Consider the following 25,031-nt stretch of genomic DNA (forward strand, 5'->3'; position numbering starts at 1 on the left):
AGGAGTTATATTCAAGTGAATGAATGCGGACGCCGTCAACCCGTTAACTTTTCACGAATGTAAACCGACTACTACGTGGAATAATGACTCGAGTGATTTCAGTGATTCCAATGACTCCAGTAATACCTACCTACGATGAACCGCCTATGGAGCGGAGATGAACTAGGTCCTATAAGACAATCTAGAGCAGTCCCAAAATATTTCATACAATAATGGTATTATTTCTTAGTTCGAACTTGAAAACCTACTATCATAGCATGGATTCAATTACCCTGCATTTATTCGGCTACAAACCTCAGGGCGGACTGAGCTATCACAAATAAACATCACATGCCTACAAAAGAGCCGTTTACATTCATCTGCATCCATAAATAGACACGCACTCACGCACAGCCTCTCCCTCAGTAATACATTTCCCTGTCAAATTTCCACTTCCTCACACACCTGTACGCACTGTGCTACTTCTATGCGACACCTATGTAGTATGACCCATTTGCGCCGCAGCTGCGGCGTTATTGGCGCGCCACTTTGCGGCCACCCGACGGCCTTTGCGGCAATTGTGGCGCCGCCGACCGCTCTGAGGCATTTGCGGCGCTCCGGGGTAATTTGCGGTTTGATTGTGTGAATTTGTACTCCTGACCCAGTCTCGGCCATTTACTATGCGGAATGCTGGCAAAGGTAACGCCGTGTTGGAAAAAATGACAGAAACTTGATGGAGAATGACTGAAGCTTTTGAAGAACTTAGGGTGGCGATGACATTCACAGGAAAGGCATTTATCTACTGACAACACCCCAACACGTGCTTTTGGATGCATGGATTCGCCAAAAGGTGAATGCCACCACCGATATCTATGTCGGAGCTTACAAATCGAAGCCCGATCGAATTCCACCCACATCTATTCATGCGGCAAGTTTATGTCATTTATTCCACAGAGTTTGATGGTGACCCGGTAACATAAGTCGCGCCACAGTCGACTCACGTTTAGACCATATGGCGTCGGGTCATTCTGTCTAGCATATGGTACGGTCACGGGACTTATACTGCAGAGAGCTTCTGCTTGGAGCGTCACGACCGCTTCAAATGCACGAAGGTGACCCATTGCACCGTGACCCATTGCAGCCTGGCTGAAAACGGTTATGTGAGAATAACAACTCGTTTGTTTCTGTTTGACCGTTTTGGTATGTAAAATTATTATTTTATTGGAAACAGAACTATTTTGTTACCTTCACTCATTATTTTTTTAGACAAAGAACGAAAACCTTCGATTCTCCTTTTACCAAATATCGCTGACCCAAGCTGTTAATATAAAATTGTGACAAATTCGTCACGGAAATGTTGTTCGATAACCACGGGAAGACATGTCAGTCTCCGCGGACTTCACGTGACGCTCTGACTTCTTGTGACGATCGTGACGCTCTGTCACAGCTCTCACGTCACACCAGATTCCACTGCACGACAGCGAGTGAGATCTTGTGATAAGGCCTAAATTCATGCGTCACTGCATGCGATTGACACCTTTATCGATACACTTTATCCATCCCGAGAGAACATTCGAGGGTGAATGCTCTGTTGATTTCTACCATTCATTTAATGAATTACTTCTCAATCAGTAAATTCTTATCACTGTTTTCTACGTCATCCAATAATCCTCGATGAATTTTTATGTCTTAGTGTAGTTTCAATGTCCTCTATGTTTTATGTCTTAACTAATCTTGCCCCACATAATCACTAGAGCCGTTAACACTCGACAGTAAGAGTCATTTGACTGTTGACACCTCATTCCACGCTTTGGACTCTAGTGAGAGCTAACTCTTTTACCACCGGGTCAGTGGACAAGGAGGTAAGCAGTTGATTTGGTCACGAGCTGCCACAGTGACCAGCTGCTTTTCCAGCTGAGTTTTGGAGATTTATCAGTGGCGAGTGGTGACTCAGCGTTTTGTTGAACATGCAAAGTGATTCGGAAGTGAATAAAATTGCGGTCTAGTCTAAATAAGATCGCGAGATGGGCGTTACAAATCAGGAAGTGATAAGTAGGAGAGAGAGAAACAGCGAGAGAGAGAAAGAGAGAGAGAGAGAGAGAGAGAGAGAGAGAGAGAGAGAGAGAGAGAGAGAGAGAGAGAGAGAGAGAGAGAGAGAGAGAGAGAGAGAGAGAGAGAGAGAGAGAGAGAGAGAGAGAGAGAGAGAGAGAGAGAGAGAGAGAGAGAGAGAGTGAGAAAGAGACCGACCCCACGCACAACCCTTCTCCATTCCAAACGCTGCCACTGCACCAATTCGTGACAATCTCCAGCCCCCGCACTGCACGGCGGCCGCTCACGCCGGGGTCACCTGGGTCACGATTAGAGGTCACAGAGGTCACAGAGGTCACGGCGCGCACCTGTTGTCGCGCGGCTGACCTGTATTCCCCTCCCCTCCCCTCCCCCCACCTCCGGTAGGTGAGTATGACCGCTACTTGAGCTAGAGTCCATGATTTAAACAGCAGCTGGTGGCCGTGAGTTCATGCTAAGAACCGTTTAAAGCTGCAGAGTCTGGTGCAGCGGGCAGGAAGCGGGGGACATTATACAGCTCATGACAGGGGTGATGGTGGGAGGCGGTGGGTGGACGGTGGAAGATGGACGGTGGACTGTGGACGGTAGACGATGTCATTATGCAAAATGGATATTGGGCAGATAATACAATATACCAAAAGACCAAAAGACAATTCGAAATGCGATTGACAGCTGGCGGAGAACATTGAACGGTGGATGTTGAATATCTGAGCACTTTACATTTGGAAGCTGGAGGGAACGAACTTTGCAGTACTTTATACTCGCATAACTGTAATAGAAAATGCGTTGTTTTATATTCGTACGATAATATTACAAATATTAAACGATGGACATGAGTCCACACTGACCGACAGACCATTGACACGAAGCGGCAGAGGGCGGGCAGCGGGCGGGCAGCAGGCGTCGGATCCAAACCAAACGGTGCCAGCTCACCGCCTATCACCTCACGGCCAGCTGCCGGCGGAGACTACAGCAGATGGTCAGGTAGTTACACTCTGAGCTAGTCTGCTCCATTGGGAGGCCCCGGCGGTGTCTGGAGGTCTTAGGGAGCGCCCCAGGTTAGGCAGGAATAATGAGTGGCCCTGTGAGAGGCGTTGCTGATAACTAAGATGGAACATTGCTGATTGCGGTTTTCTGGATCCGATTAGGTTTACGAAAATGGAATGAAGAGCGGCAAAATACGAAGTATCGCTCGTCTGTTTTATCTCTTGTCCCAATCCCCACGAGGGTTGCATGTGATGGCGTTTTCATACGAAGCAATATTATCCCTCGCCGGCCGAGGGGGGGGGGGCGGGTGCCGCCCCCCATAGGGTTTTTTCGCGATAGCTCCAAACACGCTGGCGATAGAGAGCTGAAACTTGGCATACCTGACCTTTGATCCAAGCCGGATCTTTTGACACCAACCGCATTTTTGGGTCAGGTCAGGTCACTGACCTATGACGTCATAAGTGAACCTCTGCACGGTCTTCAGATGTCGCAACTTCGCAACGCCCTCACTGCCAGAGGAGATGTCACAGGGCAATGAAACTTGCAGGATCTAGTATCCATTATGAGTCCCACAACTTGTATATCTCGGATTTTTCCTAAAGGTCATATAAGGTCAGGTCATTTTCGTGACCTCACCATTATAAGTCAATGGGGAAAAATGAAAACTGCTATTCTGGCGCCGGGAACGATCTCCAACTATCTCAAGCACACAGAATCGTGATTTGATGCACTCCTTGCAAGGTTAGATGCGTCACTTTTGCAATGTTGACCTTTCGTGACGTCATTTATGACGTCATCAAGGTCATATTAGTTTTTCGTCAATAACTCTTGATCAAATTGGGCTAGCGAGTCGGGAAAGCCACCAATGGACTCAGGAAGGCCTGCCGAATTGAATGATATGCGACATGACCTCTTTCGACCAACTTCGTGACCTGGGGGTGCTGACCTGACCTTGACCTGAGGTCAACACCCCAAGTTGACCTGACCCGGACAAAAAGTATATTATTCGACGCGCCTGAGCGAGGCGAACACGATGCTGCCAAAATCGGCGCTCTGCGGCCGTTTTTTGCGAAGTTATTCACCAAAAACTGAACCGTTCCTTGGGGCACTTGACCTGACCTCAGAGGTCACCGGTTGACCTAGGACCTTAAAATCGGGAACCAATCTCTGCGTCTCGTAACGGCGCACACGCTCGTTTTTTCCGCGACGCGCTAGCTCCACCAGGGGCGAAACGGCGAGGGGGGTCGTACCCGCCCCCACCCCTCGGCCGGCGCGTATGTAGAAAACCAATAGGTCCGGCGAGGGTTATACCTACACATACCTTTTTAAGATTTTCAGTTGAGCTGCTGGAAATAGCTTCTCCCGCTTGCCTTGCATCTTTTTCAAGGCTATGTGTTCTAACGGGACTATAAGCGATTAATAGTCATTTCCTCAAGGCGATGCTTTCAGCTTTGTCGCGGTATACTGACGATAAAATTAGTAAGCTGCACGCCAAAACAGTTTCCGAAGTTCAACATTGGACGGTGCTGAAGAAGCCACGATTATCATCTCATTAGCATAGCGCATACCATTTAGCAATTAGCCTCACACCCACCTGACTGAGCGATAATCATCACCTTCCCTCAGACACTGTCACAAACGAGCAAATCTGAGGACCCGCTACCGAAGAAAATCACCATGTAATCCCGCCTAACGATGCCCAAAATGACCAGCTGTTTGTGTGTGTGGCCAGCTGACGTTTGACGTCACTGGGCGTGTGAAATGACGCAGCAGGTGGCGCAGCTGTGACAAAAACGGCGCACCAGCTGACTGTCGTCCTTCTGAACACCCATGGAGCGCTGGTGTTGTTGTTAGACGACGAGGGATGGTTGTCGGAAGCAAAATTTACACTGATCGATCACTTCCGGTTATCCAGAGACAAGGGATTTGAGAGTGGATATCACTTGCGGTTCCAGCCAGGGCTGGGGGAAGGGTGATAGCAACCACCAATGACCAAACATGTTGTTTTGATGTCGATCCATATGCATACAGGTACTGCTGTATACATAATGCTGACAAACGATTTTGCTACTAAAAAAAATGCCACAAAGAGCAAGAGCATGACTGGAAAGAGCATGGAAAGAAAAAGAGTCATGCGGGCTCAAGTGAAAATATCTACAGCATTTTAGGCGCAATTTAAAAAAGTTAAAGACCAAATTCAAAACGTTCACGTGCATTTCGAGTGTAAACCTTTTGAATTTGGTCTTTAACTTTTTGGAAATTGCGCCAAAAGGTGTAGCTACAAACTTTGGTCCGTGAGTATGAGTTAAGTTTTGATTGCTGAACACGCTCAAACAAAAGCTTCACACTCACACGAAGTAGTTACAGCGGGAAGTGTCCCGCGACATTTTAGGTTACCTTTCTATGCGCGTCTGCAGTCTCGCGATTGTGGTGCTATTGTCGTGTGGTCTGCTGCAGTCTCCCGCATTACACACGGAGACTGCATTCCAACACAAAAACAGAGCACCGAATCGAACGGAGACTCCACCGGAGACTGCAAATGCGCACTAGAGGATATCACCGGGCTCACGGGCATTTGCTTTGAACGCCAAGCGATCCAACGACAAATAAACCAGCTCGCTTGTTTGTTTGTTGGTGTGTTATGGTGTGCTTTGACATTGGGGTCGCTAACGCCATACTAAACCGTCTCGATATGCTCAGCATAGACCTCTCAGTTTTTGTATAAATCTACACAGATATTATCAACATACATATTTTACTCAACAGACTTCAATATAAAAATACCGAACATACTAACCAGTATAACGCCTTTTGGGGCGACTAACGGAGCGAGCGAGAGGGTGGGCCTTGCACGTGCGAAATTGCGAGGGGGTACCTCCAACTGACTTGTGCACGGCACCCTACTAACTGGTCTCTAGCGATGTGCCAAATTTGGGCACAATCGGCCCAGCCGTTCTCGAGATCTGGAAGCGGCACCCTGCACGTGCGCACGTGCAAAATGGGTCCCAACTGACTTGTGCACGGCACCCTACTAACCGGTCCCTAACCGTGTACCAAATTTGAGCGCAATCGGTCCAGCCGTTCTCGAGATCTGGAAACGACCCCTGCACGTGCGCACGTGCAGCAGCACCCCAACTCTGGCACATGTATATGCAGTGCCTAGTGGGTGCCTACCTACAGGGTGTCCCAGAATTACCCAGACTCTTTTCTTAGCCGTCTAACTCCAAGAAAAACAACACTTGTTTTTTGTTTTTATTTGCCAACATAACCACCTTTAGCAGCAATGCAGAGACGCATTCGGTTTGGCATTCCGGCGACTAGGTTCGCCAGCACAGATGGACGAGTGCTGGCCCATGCCCGCTTGATCTGCTTCACGAGTCCACTGATGCTGGTGGCAGGTTTCTCTTGATCCAGCATTTGTTGCATGATGCTCCAGATATTTTCGATCGGATTTAAGTCAGGACTATTTCCTGGCCATACCTCTTTCTCCCAAAATCCTGGCAAGTTCTCCCTGCACCACTGCTGGGTTGCTTTGGCGGTGTGCGGTGGCGCACCGTCCTGCATGAAGATGGCTTCATCCTGATTCTCCACCAGTTTTCTTTTCAAAATTGAACCGTTTGTGGTCGTCCGGTTCACGGCGTCAAGTCCCTCTTTTGCCAAGATGTTCTCGCGGTAGTACTGGCCGTTTATGGTGGTGTTGGGAGGCACCACGTGCAGATCAGAAAGAGCACAGTGACTCATCATTCCCCACACATGCACTTTTTGTGGGTTCTTGACGGTTTCTACCGCTGGGACGTTTGCACTATCTGACGCCCATACGCGGTCGTTTTGGCGATTAGGGGCGTGGAAAAGGTCAAAAGGGGACTCATCTGACCACATCACGCGTTTCCAGTCGTTTTCGGTCCATTTCTTGTGATCCTTGGCGAATTTCAGACGATGCATGCGCTGTTTCTCTGTTAATTTTGGCCGTTTTTGCAGTTTGAAGGCTCGCAGTCCCAAGTTTCCGCGGAAGTGACGGTGCACAGATGACTTCGAAGTCGTGTAGCCAGCCCTGGTTAGTCGGAAGGCCAGTTTTCGTGTTGATTGATGTCGCTTGTTAGCCGCTAACGCGATAACTCTCTTCGCGACCGGGTGCAGGGATGGTTTTCGGCCGCGACCAGGCTTGTTGACCAGCTCTTCTCCCGCTTTAGCACGCCGCAACCACACGTGAAGTTGGGCTCGACTGATGCCCAGCTGCTTTCCGACACTTTTGGGAGACTGTCCGGCAAAAACCATGCCAACAGCCCTGTTTCGGAGCGCAGGGCTGTACTCTTTGCCCATAATTGCCTGTGTGGAGCTTGGCAGGGAAGCAAAAAACAACTGCCCACCGTTGACCTCGCCCAGACACTGGCCGAGGTCACGACCCGACCCCGGGATGGCGTGGCTCTCAAGGTCAGTCGCTTAGGGACGTATCATAAAAGTATTACGCCTACAACTTTGTTCATTACGGTACAGCGACGATTTTTACTGTAAAATACGAGTCTGGGTAATTCTGGGACACCCTGTACATGCCAACTTTCAGCGCAATCGGCCAAGTAGTTACCGAGATATTGCAACAATTACAAAAGTGACACCTCTTCGTTTTGCACGTGGCACGTGCATAAGGGGTCACCCACATGCATCGGGAATAGTCCAATACTTGGTAGAAGGAATGAAGCTACCCTACAAAAATTACCGCGTGTAAATCGGTCAAGTGGTTGCTGAGATATAAGCCTCGCAAAAGCGTGACCACGGCCGGCCGGCCGGCCGGCCGGCCGCTCATACTCAGAAATTTCCGTTAATCTAAGGAAAGACTACGCTCGCTTCGCTCGCTCCGTAACTATAGTTCGTTTTTCTTAAGTTTGCCCCTCACTGTAAACGTCTCTTTGAACACAGCACGAGAATTGCTAGCTGAATTACTGAGAAAACTGGTTAGCGCACATTGTATTGTAGATATGAATAATATTTTCAAAAATAAGTTTTGAATACAGACGATTTAACGTTATGTTAAGCGCCGTGCAATTTATTTATTAGTTCAGACATAATTCCTGAGAAGTCGTCTATCCCTGTGGGGCTGTAGGTATTGGCAAATACGATTTACGAGTCTGTGAAATAGTAAATAAATTTGATGAAATTGATCGTTTGTGAAATCTTGTCAAATCAGTGTGCGCCAACCAGTTTTCTCAGTAATTCAGCTAGCAATTCTCGTGCAATGTTCAAAAAGACGTTTACAGTGAGGGGCAAACTTAAGAAAAACGAACTATAGGTATGTCCATTGTTAACTTATCTGCTTTGTCCGACTTGTAAGTTGTAGTTTACTTCTAACCTACCGGACACGCTAGATGGCCTGATGTATCGCCGTCCTGACCGACTGCCGGCGCCTAAATATCTGTTCACACGTGCCAGTTACGGACTGATGCCTCCGAGACGTCCATCACACCTAAACAGTAGCTGTGTGAACATCAGTTTACATGGGTGCTTCAACAGGACTAACAAATAACAATTGAAGAATGGTCAACAAAGCACATTGATGACACAAACTATACCTAAGAAAAACTGGACTGTGCGACATCCCGAAGAGTGATAAGACTAACAACTGAGTCCAAACAAACATTCGTCGGTATTTGATGTCTATTATTTAGCCTTTGCTTGGGTTATTCTCTTTCTGTTTGCTTGGAGCAAAGACCAAGGACGGTCAACAATAGAGCACTGCCGTCATAAGGAGGAAACGCCGAAAAGGGGCTGATGCGAAACGCGGCGATGAAGAGCGAACACGTCCAGAAGGAAGACGTGAGACTCGCCAACCTAAGGAATTTGCTGACTGCTGATGAGTAAACGAGACCATTTCAGAGCCAGAAGGATGATAGAAATTAGAGGGAGATATTGGTCTGGGCGGGCATCCTGGTGAATCGTCTGGGTTGAGATCGTTTCAACGGACGAGACCCCCGCTTGAACGGTCACCCAATCGCACGTTAGCCTGCAGCTCCTGAGGAGCTACTAAGTCGGTATCGAATAAAGGTGACTCGTCAGTACGGATCAGGGGGTTATAGGCAAGGAGAAGGCCTTGGCTGTCCGTGAGATACAAAAAACAAAAAACAAAAATAAATACGGAACGGGGGGGGGACATTCGGTCCAAATGTTTTAATCCAGAGTTTTATCAGCTCATCTTCACAGTTCCTAGTTCATCCGTAAGAATCTTGGTTCATCCGACACCTAACGCTCCCCCAAATCACGGCTCAATTCTAACCAGTGTTTTTCTTCTTTCACAGCGAGCCCCCACGGTGGTTCTTCTCCACATACCTCTACGAGGGAAGTTTCGCCGATCTTTGTCAACAAATGTCTCGACATCCTACACAGCAACTCTGCCGGCAGCTGTTCCCTCATTGTGCCGAGGGCTATCGTGGATGGGCGAGGTAGACTGCCATCTAGTGAGCGTCCAGAGAAGCTGTAGTGATAGAGGTGGCCGCAAGGCGAAGACAATGCCTGGAATTGTGAGTGATTGGGCCCGTGAAGTTTGATGAACTGCGGACGAAGAGAAGTAGTTTAGTTCATATTTATCATGTGTTTTGTTGACGATTGACATGTGATACAAGTGTTCTGATAAGTGTTAGTTAGCATTCCGTGGCTAGAATAAATGTAGGTACAAAGCTTTCGGAGGCTTAGTAAGGTGACTAAACCTCGGGACATTTCTAACGGCTGGGTCAACCTGTCAAAGCTGCTATATTTTTAACGCATTGTTACTTTCCATTGTAATCGTAGCGAAACAGTATTTAACACCTTTGATTGTTATTGGACACATTTAGCTAGAATTTAGAGTGTGCATATGGCTCGACAAGTGCCGGTCTGCTTGTTTTATTGTTAGTTATGTTGCCAGTTGTTTGTTGTATGTGAAGAACTGTTGGCATTTACGGTTGTTTTGCATTTCTTATCAACTGTATGTACATGTAGCTGATAGCTCGACGTTTGTTACGCATTATTTATACGCGTTATTTATTGTACATCGACGGTTAATGGCGTTGTTATGATGTTATCGTGTTACGTTACGTTGCGTAAACGCTCTATCACAAAATGTTCAAGTGGCGCATCTGCCGAGAGTTTAGACTGTCGTTATCGTCACTGTGTCGATCAAATATAGCGGGCAATCTAATGCGAAAGCTATACAGGGAGTCCTTATCAATGTCCTGGGAAAATTCCAGGATATAAATGGGGTGGGGGTGGGGGTGGGGGGCTGCATTGAGGTTTTCATTTCATCACAGGGCGAAATCGCCAACGTATCGTATACAATATATACGTGCAGGCAGGCCAAAGATTTCCTCGCGCACGATTCCAACAAACGTTCTAAATAGTAAATTCACATCTAATTACCAGTATAACGCCTTTTGGGGCGACTAACGGAGCGAGCGAGAGGATGGGCCTTGCACGTGCGAAATTGCGAGGGGGCACCTCCAACTAACTTGTGCACTGCACCCTACTAACCGGTCTTTAGCGATGTGCCAAATTTCAGCGCAATCGGCCTAGCCGTTCTCGAGATCTGGAAGCGGCACACTGCACATGCGCACGTGCAAGCGGGGTCCAAACTGACTTTTGCACGGCACCCTACTAACCGGTCCCTAACCATGTGCCAAATTTGAGCGCCATCGGTCCAGCCGTTCTCGAGATCTGGAAACGACCCCTGCACGTGCGCACGTGCAGCAGCGCCCCAACTCTGGCACATGGATATGCAGTGCCTAGTGGGTGCCTACCTACATGCCAACTTTCAGCGCAATCGGCCAAGTAGTTACCGAGATATTGCAACAATTACAAAACGGACACCTCTTCGTTTTGCACGTGGCACGTGCATAAGGGGTCACCCACATGCATCAGGAATAGTCCAATACTTGGTAGAAGGAATGAAGCTGCCCTACAAAAATTACCGCGTGTAAATAGGTCAAGTGGTTGCTGAGATATAAGCCTCGCAAAAGCGTGACCACGGCCGGCCGGCCGGCCGGCCGGCCGCTCATACTCAGAAATTTCCGTTAATCTAAGGAAAGACTACGCTCGCTTCGCTCGCTCCGTAACAAGAACCATCGAGACATCACAATGTTGAAAAAGGAATTTCATAACGTCATAAAACATTATCGTACGATGGTCGGCTTGTATTTGGAGCCGGGGGCGCACTGCGCACATTTCCCATACACTTCACAACAGCGGCGGCCCACCAGTGACGTCATCGCCGTCCCCCAGTGACGTCAGAGCGCCGAGACAGACTCGGGCGCCCGGCCGGTGGCTATACACACGGGATACTCCACAAACACACACATACATACACACAGCGAAATGTTGACAAATATGTCTATTGCTTAGAGACACAGGGATTTCTCTAACGGCATATAGACATCAACTAAAACCAGGTGATAGCGTCGAGACGCTACACTAACATATGAGCATGCGATCTCACTGATGGATTCTCACATGTAAGACAGTCTCACTCGCGCCACTTCTTACCAATCACGCTCCCGCCATACGTCTCACTCAGTTGAAAGTGTTGCATCAAAACACGCACGTGTTGTTTTGAGAAGATTCTCGAAATCATACACGTGCGGTTTTGTGCGGAGCACTTCTTGGATGTTCCAAATCCCGCTCGGCACCAAGCGCTAAGGCCATCTTCAGATGGCTACACAGCCAAGCGACAAGGTGCATCTGGCAACTCTCCTACTGGGCTGCCAGATCTCGCCTCACTGGGCGCGGTAGACAGCACGGTCACTCTCAAACTCGGGCGTCCACTCGGTACTCGTACCTCGGATCTACCAACTCCCCAACTCACAGCTCACAGCCCCTCCTCAAGACACCCCGCTATCATCCCAGCCGTAGAACGAACCCATCCAACTCAAACTCCACTCACAACTCAGCTCACACTGCCACCAACTCATCAGCTCAACTCACTCCGTCTCCATCAACTCCTCAAGTCACTCTCCACTAACTCATGAACTCAATCTCTATCTCCAGCTCAACCAAATACCAACTCTGGCCCTTCCACTTCGTCTAACTCCACATCTCAACCCACTTCGACTCCACTCTTATCGTTACCATTCGCAAATTCCTACCAAAACCCAAATCAAGAAAATGTCCTGTTTGTGCTATTTCCAGCACATTTTTACATACTCCTGAACATTAAATCCACCACTAAAATACCGTCAAATGGCCACATTGAATCCCTTCACGCTTCCACATTTTCCACGCTGTCCACATCTCTCCACACGTCCACATTTTAGCGATGACAGCAAGACATCACTCATACTTGAATCTTGATTCCACGCCAATCCCATACCATAGCGAGACCCATATAAGAGATAAACATACACCCGCTAACACACAGACACACAAACGCGGCAGACGCATGGGAGCTTATGATCTGAATTTGCTCAGTCTATGACGGCCTTTTCTCACGCTGAATGCTTTGTTTCGTAAGCTGAGAGTTCCAACAAACTATAGCTTTCGGCTAGAACACAAGCTGAAGGAACCATCCGGATAGCTTTGATTCTGGAGGTCCATCTCATACGCTGAGGATTAAGCTTTTCTATTGACGATCCCAGCTTGCGAAGACGATGCCTTCTCAATTCAGTCCCGCCGCTCGAAATACACGACAGGACACCGCTGCTCCCACGCTCTCTCTCTCGTACGCTCTCGTTCATTTTGTACTTGGCTCTCTCCTTTGCCGTCGTCGCAGTCAGCGCGCCGGCAACTCCTATAGGTGGGTGCTCTCTCGTTCTGAAATATAGGAACGGACGACGTCATAATGTACAGGGTGGAAAGTAATTACGCGAACATGTATTTTCTTACAATTTCGCCCGTCAGTGGAGATTTTGTATGAGCGCGGGCTGTTATGGAACATGACTGGTCGTGTTTGTTGTCGCCTCATCTAACAAAAGTGACCTTACTTTGAAAAATGACTTGGAAGGTCTACAACACCTCTCGGCTTCGAGTGGTTCTGACGCCATACGCTGCACAAGACCAAAATGGGCAAAGAGCTCAATTTGAAGTTGCCAGGGAAAGCGTTTGTGATTATTTTGGCTGGATTGGTGTGGAAGGGACTCGGAACGGTCTCGGCACCAGCATTACTCAATTACACCTTTGGTTGAAGCATAATAAAACTTAAGAGGACTTAACAGGCAAAGCCGTTGGCGGCAGTAAAACCTCGGCGAATTCAGGCGCCGAATGGGTGGTCACCATTTCCGCGACCAAACGACAACAGTCGACCCGAAAACAGGCGAAATGGTTTACTTTGGCCGGGTACCCGATCTAAGATATCACGATTCATGCATAAATCCGTGAAAATTCGAAAATCAAGCCGTACAAACAATCGAGATGGCCAAAATTCATGAATTAACAGCAGGATTGTCAATTTAAGTTTTCTAAAGACCGCCAAACCTGAACAGAGGAGGACAGGCAGCTGGCTTTGTGGTTGGGTGAGACATCTTCGAAGCTATTTCATCCGTCAAACCTGCAGAACAACGCGTTGGGGGCTGCTGATGCGTCCGACGTCCCGCCCGTCCCAACCTTCAAACATCCGGCAAAGGAACACACATCAGCGTGTTATGAGCGCCCGGATGGTGTCAGAATTGCATGTAGTGACCAACAAGGCCACCAAAAATAAAGTATACAACTAGTGGAACATCCTTCCAGACGAGTCTCTTTATCTAATCCATCAATGCACCAAAAGGGGCAAAATGATTGAGCGCACTTTTGTGCCCGACGCAAAGAAACTCTTCTTCATGATTGATAAAGTCCTTCCTCTCACGGCCAAAAAGACGCAAGACTGGTGCTTTGAGAACCCGTTCTTCTTCTGGGCATATAATGGTCAATCTGGGAATAGCCCAGGCCTCAATTTGATCAAAAATATCCAGGCGACTCTTCAGGAGAGCGTCTAAGAGCTGCTAGTAGCCACCAACATCGATTGCCTCACCAGACAGCTCCAGGAGGCGTGGACTAAGCTTTGGCCAACAGTGCTTGACATGCTCATGTCAATTATGCCTGAACGCCTTTGTCAGTGTATCGCACATAAATAGGAATATATGAAAAGATGAAATTTTCATGTTACCGCCGCTTTTTCCATTGCTATAAGACGAAAAAGTATGTTCGCGTAATTACTTTCCACCCTGTATACAAATATTGATACACATACGCTGTACACATTCGGTGCACTCTCGTTATGAAATATTAAACGGTGAGGTAAAATGAGGATATTAGGAAATGCAGACAATCTATAGGTGGTGCCCTATCGTTCTAAAATGTAAAACAAATGACGTCATTGTGATAGGCGGACTTATGCATGGGTGCTCGCTCATTAAAAAAAACTCCCATACCTGGGTGCTCTGTCGTTCTGAAATATAGAATGGACGACGTAAAATGCCGTCATTTTCGAACACCGATGACAGCTATGGTCTAAAGAGCTTGAAACACAATAGTGTACAAATCTCACTGGAAATTGAATGCTCCCACCTTTTTTTCGGCAAAAGAGGAAACTTTCGTCAATTTCTTACGCTACAGTATGATAAACCAAAAATGCCCCTTGAAATCCCCGTGAAGCCAGATCAGAAACAAATACCCGACCATAACACTCATCTCCGACATTTATAATGGTGAGATGAGTAAAACATCCCATTCCCTGAAATGGTTAACTGAGACACAAATATGCATCATTGAAAAATTGTTTGTACATAATTGTAAAAATATGGCAAGGCATTGACATAAGTGTCGAGAAATGCTTTTTAGTGACGGAGTGGTAGTTGTTTAAAAGCTTCAAAGCTTCCCTTTTAGCTTTATGTAAAAAAAAAACTTGCAAAGGGATAACGTAATGGGTCTTACGCAAAACATGAATTGCTTCATAAAATAAAACACTGCATACAACTTTGTTATAAAGCGGATGACATGGTTTTATAGCGCAACGAAGGTAAAGCGGCGACAAAGCAGAAGTCTAACATAGCATGGGGATTGGGGACAGCTGAAATAAAGCCATGCAAAAGCGATTCGCCACGCTTAGGACAGAACATGCTAGGAAGGCATAAAAGCAAGCAGGAAGCATATATACAAATTCATGCGTACCAAGTCAGGGAAAACAAAGGTGAAAAATCTGGATAAGGTAAATGACAGCAAATGACGAAAAATATCAAAAGTAGACGACACAAGTCACACGCGCGCACCAGGCTAAAGGCTAATTCAACAAAAAAAGCCAAAAAAGGAGCGTAACAGTGACAATTAATCCCCAAGATAGCAAAACGAATACATAAACTGGTCAGTAGCGGTCGCATTTGTAAATCGTGCTATAAACGCCGAAGCTTAACCAATCAGTCGCCAGTAATTTACTACGGTATGATCATGTGGGCAGTCTAATAGTGAACGACGTTAAAAATTACAATGGCGTTCCTTAGCGGTTAGTGGACAGCTGAAGGAAAACTCAGAACTTGGGTAAGTCCCAAGCGTTATATACGCTTAGACGATACAGCCAGGTTCATTATAAGTAGTTATGTTCACGATAGCTGGTTGCCATGCTAAGCTAAATAGCAATAGATACAACAGACATATAAAATAGTCTACAGAACAATCAAGCAACTCTGTTGGCTCTGAACAGGTCATTTTGATCAATATAGCTCAATAATTCTCGTTCGAAAAATCATCACGCGACCCAACAAACAACGAAATCTACACGCAAGTACAGGTCTCGCGGGTTTTAGCGGTAGGTTTTGCACCTAGAAAGTTTAGTGTGCTTCAGGCTATATCTTCGTCGTCTTAAGCTTTTAAGTGTTGAAGATGCGATCGACTTGTTGGGTAACAAACCGGCCATGATCGTGTAAAATGGCTTCATCGTAGATCGATTAGTTTCTGAGATATAACCGGCAATGTTAAAGTGCAAAATCTATCGCTTAACCTCGCGAGAGCCGTACATCCAGTAAAGCACTCATTCCAATCTTAGCTATACATAGAGACTGTCAAACACATAGACTTTACACTGATATAAAGTAACGAGTAGACTGCCCAGGTGTTTTTCTCACTACTCGCCCTAAAAAGCCTCAAGCCTATCGCTAGTCTACAGATCACAGCGCACAATACCCTAAGTCAGGTAGCTTGGAACCATCAAATTCATCCGAATGCACAACACCGATTACAGTGCACACACTATCAAACTCACGCATCTAATCATAATTCTTACTTGCAAACCCGTACATCCTTACAAGATCATCAAGTCAACAGAGTCATCTTCTTACATAATTTTTACTAGCAACTTCTAGCTATTACTTCCCTTCTACTATCGCAACTTACTCCTTTCTCCAATTAACTATTCCCGTCTTTCCCACTGCTTATCTAATTCCCTTCCTCGTCTTCCCCACACTAGTTTCCAACAAGAGCAGAGCACAAAATAGCCAAACTAATCGACACAACATAAAACCCCAAGAAACGAGACGATACAAAATAACCAATCTACCAGCAGAACAGCCAACCAGCCAAACAACAAACTAATGGTGTGAAGTGCTTTAGCGAGGAACATAGCGAGAATAAACCAACCATTTTAACCAACCAACCAACCAACCAACAAAACAAATGCACCAGTCAAACATGAACCAACCAACCAACCAACCAACAAACGCAGCCAACGTAACACACAACAAAACCAAACAAACACCAAACACCCCCCCCCCCTCTTACTTACCGAGCTAGACCGGCGCTATCGCCAGCCCTCTCTGCCGGCCGGGGCGACACGGGCCGCTAGCTCTGAGGTGTCTGTGTCCTTAGCCACGGGTACGACCTCTCGGCAGGTCGGGACGGGGCAGCCGCCGGCGGCTGAAACAGCGCTGTGCGGCACGAGGGTGGAGCGAGATGAGATAGAGGGAAGTCTGAGGTTATGTCTGAGGCTATGGGACAAAGATCATGTATTTAAGGGCGAGATGAGATAGCTGAGGTTATGAGACAAAGATCATGTATTTGAGGGCGAGATGAAATAGTGGGTTGAAGATTGAGGCTATGGGACAAAGATCATGGATTTGACGGCGAGATCAGAATATATAGGGTCGAAGTCTGAGGTTATAAGTCTGAGGCTATGGGACAAAGATCATGTATTTGACGCTGAGATGAGATAAAGGGTTGAAGTCTGGGATTATAAGTCTGAGGCTATGGGACAAAGATATTGGATTTGACGGCGAGATGAGATAGTGGGTTGAAGTCTGAGGTTGTAAGTCTGAGGCTATGGGACAAAGATCATGGATTTTAGGGCGAGATATAGTGGGTTGAGGTCTGAGATTAAAAGTCCGAGGCTATGGGACAAAGATCATGGATTTGAGGGCGAGATGAAATATAGGGTTGAAGCCTGAGGTTAAAAGTCTGAGGCTATGGGACAAAGATCATGGATTTGAGGGCGAGATGAGATAGAGGGTTTCAGTATGAGGTTAAAAATCTGAGGCTATGGGACAAATATCATGGATTTGAGGGAGAGATGAGATAGAGGGTTTAAGTATGACATTATAAGTCTGAGGCTATGGGACAAAGATCATGGATTTGAGGGCGAGATGAGATAGAGCGTTGAAGTCGAAGGTGTGGGGCCGTAGGAGAAATAGATGCTACATAGCTTTGAGGATATAGGATCGTAGGTAATACACAGGTTTGAGTTCATAGGTCTGAGGTCCTAGGTCAGGTCACAGACCGCAGGCTATGTCAGGTGATGGGCCGGAGGTAACGTGCCAGGGACCGTATTCACGTCGACTTCGTAAGTCGATTTTCTTTCGTAAGTAAAATTTGGTATTCACGTCGACACTTCTTAAGTTTTTATCGACGGAACTCACGTGAATAAAAAAAATAACTTAAGAAGTAGGTCAAACTTAAGAAAATTCTTACGAAAATGATCGACGTGAATATGGCCCCAGGTCATAGGTCAGGTCATGGGTGAAATGTCAGGTCAGGGTCAGTCATGGGTCAGGTGAGATTATACTTGATCTTGTTTCATAGGCCTGAGGTTAAATTCAGCTTTGAGGTCACTATATATCTGAGGTCATGGGCCTGAGATCATGGCTGACGCATAGATCATGGATCAAAGGCCTCAGATCATATCTCAAAGGTTATGTAGGAAGTAAGACACGTGTGAATTGAGGATGTCTTGGGACACACAGTCCTTGGACAAGCTGCCGGCGAAAAAGACGCAAAAGCGAGGCATGACGAGGCCAAGCAAGGCGACTGTATATAGGAGAACTGTCGGGTGATGACGAATGCGAGGCAATAGAGGAAGGGACTCAGGGCAGAGAGGGAAGCCCTTGAAAATCGAATAAATAAATCGATGCTATCGTCGAAGGACGATAGCATCGAATCGAATAGTTAGGAGAAAGGTAGTAGACCTGACTAGATACATTTATGAAAAGGAAACGGAAAATCCGGGAGGCAAAGTGAGGGATAATTTCAATAGAAATGATAAGAAAACCGGGGGATAGTCATTCGGAGCAACGCAGTAAGACCCGACAGGGTACCGCGATATAGGGTGGATAAAATATGAGGTAAAAAGCAAGTCAGCTGTATGGGAAAGAACAAAATATGCTTTGTTACAAATATCAGGTTCAGGACAAGCTAGAGGTCCTTCAGGTCAAAGGTCAGGGAAGGTCAGAAGAGGTCACAGGTCAACAGGCATTCGGATGCAGGCGACAGCATTCATAGCATCATTGCGCGCACATAACAGAAGACAGCAGACATGCGAAGTACCGACACCATATTGACAGTTTTCGTGATTCATGGAGCCACATGCCCGATAGAGCTGACAGTTTCCTGTCCAAGAACCACAGGCCCGGTGGAGCTAATAATTTTATGTTATTTTTCATCTTTTTTCGTCCGGAGATTACATCTCGGTGGACCCGATGGTTTTATCGGTCCAAGGAAGAAACACATGTCCGGTAGAGTTGCTGGTTTTATCAATCCAAGGGACACATGCCCGGTAGAGCCTATATGTAGTTTATCCGTTCCAGGGCCACAAAGCCGGCAGACGGAGAACGTATGCTACCGTCTCTGCGAGAGAGTCGAGCGGCATTTTTTTTGGGGGGGGGGATTTCTTTCAGGAAATTGTTCCTCTTTTCAGAATGAGTATCAGGAACAATTATAAACGATGCTTTCCAGTTTCCATGCACAATTTTGTATACCCGTCCCCCCTCTCTCTCTCTTTCTCTCTCTCTGTCCCTCCCTCCCTCCCTCTGTCCCTCCCTCCCAGGGCTGCGGAGTCGGAGTCGGAGTCGGAGTCGGAGTCGGTCGGAGTCGACAGTTGTGACCGGAGTCGGAGTCGGAGTCGGAGTCGATTTTAGAAACCCGAGCCGGAGTCGGAGTCGGAGTCACCGAAAATCTGTCGACTCCGCAGCACTGCTAGGTCTGCGGAGTCGGAGTCGGGAGTTGGAGTCGGTCGGAGTCGACAATTCTGCCCGGAGTCGGAGTCGGAGTCGGAGCTGGTTTTTGAAAGCCGGAGTCGGAGTCGGAGTCGGAGTCGCCGAAAATCCATCGACTCCGCGGCCCTGCTCCCTCCCTCCCCCTCCCTCTCCCTCTCTCTCTCTCTCTCTCTCTCTCTCTCTCTCTCTCTCTCTCTCTCTCTCTCTCTCTCTCTCTCTCCCTCTCTCCCTCTCGCTCACCTCCGTCCCTCTCCCCTGGATAGTCGTCCCCGCTGTCGTCTTCACTATCTGAGTCGGACCCGGTAACCCTGGGCAGCTGTTGCTGTTGGGACACCCGCGCCTTCCGCCGCGCCAGACTCAGGTGCAGCTGGAAACAAAGAAAAATAAGCCGATTAGATATTATATACAATGCATAGGTAGAGTCAAAAGGGAGATAAACATTGATCCGTCGCGACAGGCTCAGATAGAGCTGAAAATATAGAAAAATAGGGTGATAAGACATAATTTACATAGGTAATGTAGAACTGAGATACATATTACGCCGTGCCAGGCTCAGGTGCAGCTGGAAACAAAGAAAAATAAGCCGATTAGATATTCTATATAAAGGTAGACACCAATGACCAAAGAGAGATACATATTCCGTCCAACCAGGCTCAGCTGGAGCTATAAACAAAGGGAAACACGTTCGTTAAATATCAGATGCATAGGAAAATACAGAACAGAGGCCTCTTGCACCAAACTACCTACCAAGGTAAATTCCGATTTTACCTAAATTCTCTTGCACCAAACTACCTACCAAAAAACGCTACCGTGAAAATTTACCTAGAAATTCTACCGAGCGGCATCGGAACTTACCAGTTGTTAAAGTCCGACCGGCTGTTTTCCTCTTGCACCGAAAGCCGGAAAGAAGTACTCGCGGAGGAATTTTTGGCGATTTGACGGTACATTCGGGCTTCCAAAATAACTAGCAAAACCTTGGGTAAAATGATTCAATTAGTAACAATAGGCACAATACATGATAGTCCACGGGTACTTTTATGTAAATTAGGCATTACAAAATGTTTAGACAATGATAAATCAATATTTTATGAGTGAATAATAATATAATTGACCAAATGCTCCATGGGTTCACAGAGGCGCTTCTCCGTACCAAGGCGATAAACCTCCGTAGCAGAACAGCCAGGTTGAAGACTCACTCGTTGCCATGGAAACGAAGCTTATTTGTTCAAGTAATTTAATATCAAAATAATTTCTATCGGTATTTACGTAAATGAAAAATGATTTGATAATACCAAAATGTATATTAATAAATACAATATCCATTTAGTTGTTTTCCTTAGTTACTATTTGTTTGCGCCCACAAATAATTCGTCGCCAAACAGCCAATCAAAACAAATCCTAAAAACGCGAGCTGTCAAATGTACCTAGGTAGGTAGGTAGGATGGTGCAAGAGAAGCTACCGCCGTAGGTAGTTTTACTAGGTAGGTATTTTGCCGATTCTACCTAGCTAGGTATTTTGGTGCAAGAGGCCTCAGAGATGCCTAATTGCCTAGTCCGTCGAGATGGGCTCAGGGAAGCTGGAAACACGGAAAAACACGTTGACTATATATAATACACATGGGTAGACAACAAAGAGAGATACATATTCCGTCGGGCCAGACTCAGGTGCAGCTGGAAATATAGAAAAATAAGCCGATTAGATAGTCTATATAAAGGCAGACACCAATGACCAAAGAGAGATACATATTCCGTCGGGCCAGACTCAGGTGCAGCTGGAAACAAAGAAAAATAAGCTGATTAGATAGTCTTTATAAAGGTAGACACCAATGACCAAAGAGAGATATATATTCCGTCCAACCAAGCTCAGATGCAGCTGGAAACAAAGGGAGACACGTTCGTTAAATACCAGATGTATAGGTCCCGTAGCTCAGCTGGTAGAGCGTTGGACTCCGCGTGGTGAGAGCACGCGTTCCCGGTTATAACAGTCCGGGTTCGAAGCACGACGGGCGCTCGACATTTATGGGCCTCCTGACAGGTATGGTTGCGGTTGGTGGCAGGCCGTAGCCAGGCGAAGTCAGTGAGGGGACCGGCCGTGCGCGGCTACGTGCGCACTGCGCACGTTAAACTTTGGACTCTAAATTCTGCTATAGAACTGGAATTGCGCGATCGGAGGGTAGAGGGCAGGGTCGCCGCAACAAGCTTCGCTTAGTGGTGGCTCTATCCTTGTGAATCCTTCCTATAAAAAGGTTCGGACTAAATTTATTAAAAAAAAATAGGTGAATACAGAACAGAGACGCATATTCTGACAAGCCAGACTCAGGTGGAGCTGGAACACGTGGACATTACGTTCGTTACATTTCAGACACCTACGAATTTCTCATTATCATCCCGGTTACTTTTAAACCATCGATCCCAGGTAGACGCAGATTTAAGCACAATTTCAGTTAATCACCTACAGGATACTGCCGTGAAGCTTTCGAACCTAGACAGATATACATAAAAAGGAACAACATCTTATCATCACCAATCTTTTTCCTCATTATGACCTGTGTTACTTTCAACCATTCGAAGAAAATATAAGCACGACTGCAGTACATACTAACTGCTGTCTCAGATATACACATGAACTCAGTACACTTTTCTTTCTAAAACCACCGCCATTAGCGCACCCTTACCTTGAAGCTCTCGGGTAGCCGGGAGTCCTTCCATCCTTTGTCCAGTTCGTCCTTCCCAAGTGTGAGCGTTATCCTATTACTGGCACCCAGTGGTAGCCGCGCGTCGCTGCAGGAACTGTGAGAACAAATGGTGAGAATGAGTTCCACGAGTGTAAAGGTTATGCCATTACTGGCACCCGTCAGTAGCGGCGCATCGTTGCATGAACTGTGAGAACAAATGGTCAGAGCAAATGGTGAGAATAAATGGTGAGAATGAGTCCCCCAGTGTGAGCGTTATCCTATTACTGGCACCCAGCTGTAGTCGCGCGTCACTGCAGGAACTGTAAGAACATATGGTGAGAGTAAATGGTGAGAGAATAAGAGAAGCAACTAATCATGGGCGTCACTGCGGGTACTGTACGATAGAAATGGCGACAGGATTATTACAGCGGGTGAAATTATCATGAGAGTCGCTGCGTAGTTGTACGGCAGAAATGGTAAGGACCAAAGGCGAAACAAATGGTGAGAATGGTAGCAACATGACGGACAAAACTGCATGAACTGTGAGATAAAATGGCGAAAATCAATAAATATTTACACTTCACAGCGATCAGAAGTCACAGTTCGGACCAGGAAAAACAAACTTTATGGTTAGGAAACGGTTGCAAAATGTTAGCAGCATTACAGAGACGCTACTGCACGAAATATGAGAGCAAATAGTGAGCAATGTGAGCATAGATGACGAGAAAAAAGAGTAGTTAGAGGTTACTACACGAACTTTGAGAGAAAATGGTTGGAACAGGCTAAAACGAGATGTCAGCCAAACTACAGGTACTGTGAAGGCTTAAGGTTACAAAATGCAGAAATGTATAAGATCCGCCATTGGAACTGTTCGTAATTTCATGGGCGGTATTCGTTGTTAGCCCTTTATGTAAATGGCAAGTCAACAATGTCCATTGTGTAACAAATTCAAAATCAAAGCGCTCCTCATGGCAAACAAAACCCACAGAGTGTACCAGTGCCAAAAAGAAACACAAATCGCGTGCCGATACCAGTTCAAACACCTCCGAGTATAAAATCCGCGTGCAGTACATGAACAGGAAGACGAATTGTCGCATACAAAATGATCGTGGTTAACTTAAAAATTTTCACTTCACTGAAGCTTCAATTGATCATCTGAGGAAATAAAACACATGCCACCCAAACTTTCCGATCAAGCACCTTTCAAACACCCATTACCCTGATTGACACTCAACCCCGACAAAGGACACTCAGTTAACCTCCACCAGACACTCAGCACTCAGAGCATACTCCCACATGACACTCAATTATTTACAGCACTCATAGGGTGACACCACCACCGTTAACCAGCACCAATCCAGTGAGACAAACGTGAGGGAGGGGTACTCATAGGGTTCTCCAAAGATCATACTGAAAGTTCTCAAGAAAGCACTCTTAGAGGTTTCGTTGGAGACAACATTGAAGGGTTGTCTTGGAAACTCTCCAAGGATTCTCACGAGAGAATCTTTTCTAAATCTGAGAAAAATCTGATATAGCTTTACAGCTATGCTGTCTCAGGGCATTTCTAGGAAAGTCCCAGGTGCTCTTGAAGAGTTCCCTATGAGTACAGCTCCTCAGAGTACAGTCCCCTCGTGAAGGCACTCCCTGGACACTCTCCCGGACACTCACACTCTGCCGGCGGGCGGCGGATCCAAGGACACCGGCAGGGACTCCTGTTTCCTGTGGAGGTTGGACTCTCTGACTCACTGACTCTCACAGGAAAAACAACTCATGGTACACTGACTCCAACATAGACACATCACATTGATTCACAAAGTAGTCTGCTAATGCACCCGTCACTGACTTTCACAGGAAAAACAACTCATGATACACTGACTCCAACATAGACACACCACATTGATTCACAAAGTACATCTACCAAACCAGATATATTACCTCAGAACGAGCTCACTGGCTCCCGCTCGCAGACACAAAACAGCCCATATACTCAGACTCAACATGTTTGGAACAATCACTACACCAGGCTAGATATGCCGACTGAGCGAGCAGCTTAGCGCTTTTAGGTAAAATATCAAAAAAGGTTAACACCCAGAAATAATTCAGTAGCTCGAGGACCAGCGCCATCAATTACAATGACTCTGACCGTACTCACAGACAACTGTGATCTTATCGCATGACAGTCGGGTAGCCGTCTCCTTGAGCTAACCAGCTAGACAGCTTCGTTCTTTCATTAATATCACTTGATTATCAGACAATTCTTAGCTCAGTAACTAGTGTGCTCACGTGAGCCCGTATTTAGCCCTGTTTCCTCATTCCTCACTCCTCAGCCTATCACACTTGACAGTAAGGCACGCTTATGCCTTATTGGGGTTGAAGGACGTGTCGACTGCGGAGTGCGGAATTATTATGCACCAACTAACGAAATCCCACCCCTTTAACGTCCATCTCCTATCAGTCAGTCCTAGCCTTCCTTGACTCAGACTACCGATTGAGTTCTTCCACTTGACTCACCTGACTATGGGGTACCCCTGTCCGGGCGGACCCTCGTCCTCCGGACAACTGGACGCACGCTCCATCCTATCCGCCCGCTCCGACGCTCCTCCGGCCACGAAGAACGTGTTCAACCACAACCAGCACAGCTTCTCCCTCGGCTTCAGCTTGTTCTTCGGCTTGTAGAGGAGCTCTAGTTTAAAGTCGCCCCGGACGGGTAGTTCACCGTCGACGGGGATTCGTAGACAGGTGTCGCCTGCGGAGAGAGAAGGGGTATTGCAAGGGTTGGTATTGGGGCCAATAGTTTTTGTGACGGAGATGTCCCGATGGCTGTGAAATGTGTGTGTTTTTCGTTTGCTTTGTTACACAGCCGCATTTAACCCTCGCCGGCCGAGGGGGGGGGGCGGGTGCCGCCCCCCCCCATAGGGTTTTT

General features: G+C 46.8%; 2 protein-coding genes across 5 annotated transcripts in view; one reads left to right on the forward strand and one right to left on the reverse strand.

The window, feature by feature from the left end:
- Positions 1 to 10,208, forward strand: part of LOC122367178 — a 22,588-nt gene extending 12,380 nt beyond the window's left edge. The window contains exon 4 of the mRNA XM_043340059.1: positions 9,321 to 10,208. Coding sequence (XP_043195994.1) covers positions 9,321 to 9,468 — 148 coding nt within the window. The 3' untranslated portion in view covers positions 9,469 to 10,208. The remainder of the gene's footprint in view (positions 1 to 9,320) is intronic.
- Positions 10,209 to 11,171: 963 nt separating this feature from the next.
- The window catches only part of LOC122367179 (phosphatidylinositol 3,4,5-trisphosphate 3-phosphatase and dual-specificity protein phosphatase PTEN-like), a 29,096-nt gene continuing 15,236 nt past the window's right edge, over positions 11,172 to 25,031 (reverse strand). Inside the window, exons 8-13 of one of the 4 annotated variants that reach the window (XM_043340060.1) lie at positions 24,620 to 24,854; positions 23,777 to 23,827; positions 22,109 to 22,223; positions 19,674 to 19,800; positions 16,736 to 16,877; positions 11,172 to 12,798 (exon numbers count right to left, since the gene is read on the reverse strand). In XM_043340060.1, the coding sequence (XP_043195995.1) occupies positions 16,792 to 16,877; positions 19,674 to 19,800; positions 22,109 to 22,223; positions 23,777 to 23,827; positions 24,620 to 24,854 (614 nt within the window). In that variant the 3' untranslated portion in view covers positions 11,172 to 12,798; positions 16,736 to 16,791. The remainder of the gene's footprint in view (positions 12,799 to 16,735; positions 16,878 to 19,673; positions 19,801 to 22,108; positions 22,224 to 23,776; positions 23,828 to 24,619; positions 24,855 to 25,031) is intronic. The other 3 variants (XM_043340061.1, XM_043340062.1, XM_043340063.1) reach the window with 3 other exon arrangements.

Source organism: Amphibalanus amphitrite, unplaced genomic scaffold (genome assembly GCF_019059575.1).
Source record: "Amphibalanus amphitrite isolate SeventyFive unplaced genomic scaffold, NRLGWU_Aamphi_draft 000855F_arrow, whole genome shotgun sequence".
In the NCBI taxonomy this organism is placed as follows: domain Eukaryota; kingdom Metazoa; phylum Arthropoda; class Thecostraca; order Balanomorpha; family Balanidae; genus Amphibalanus; species Amphibalanus amphitrite.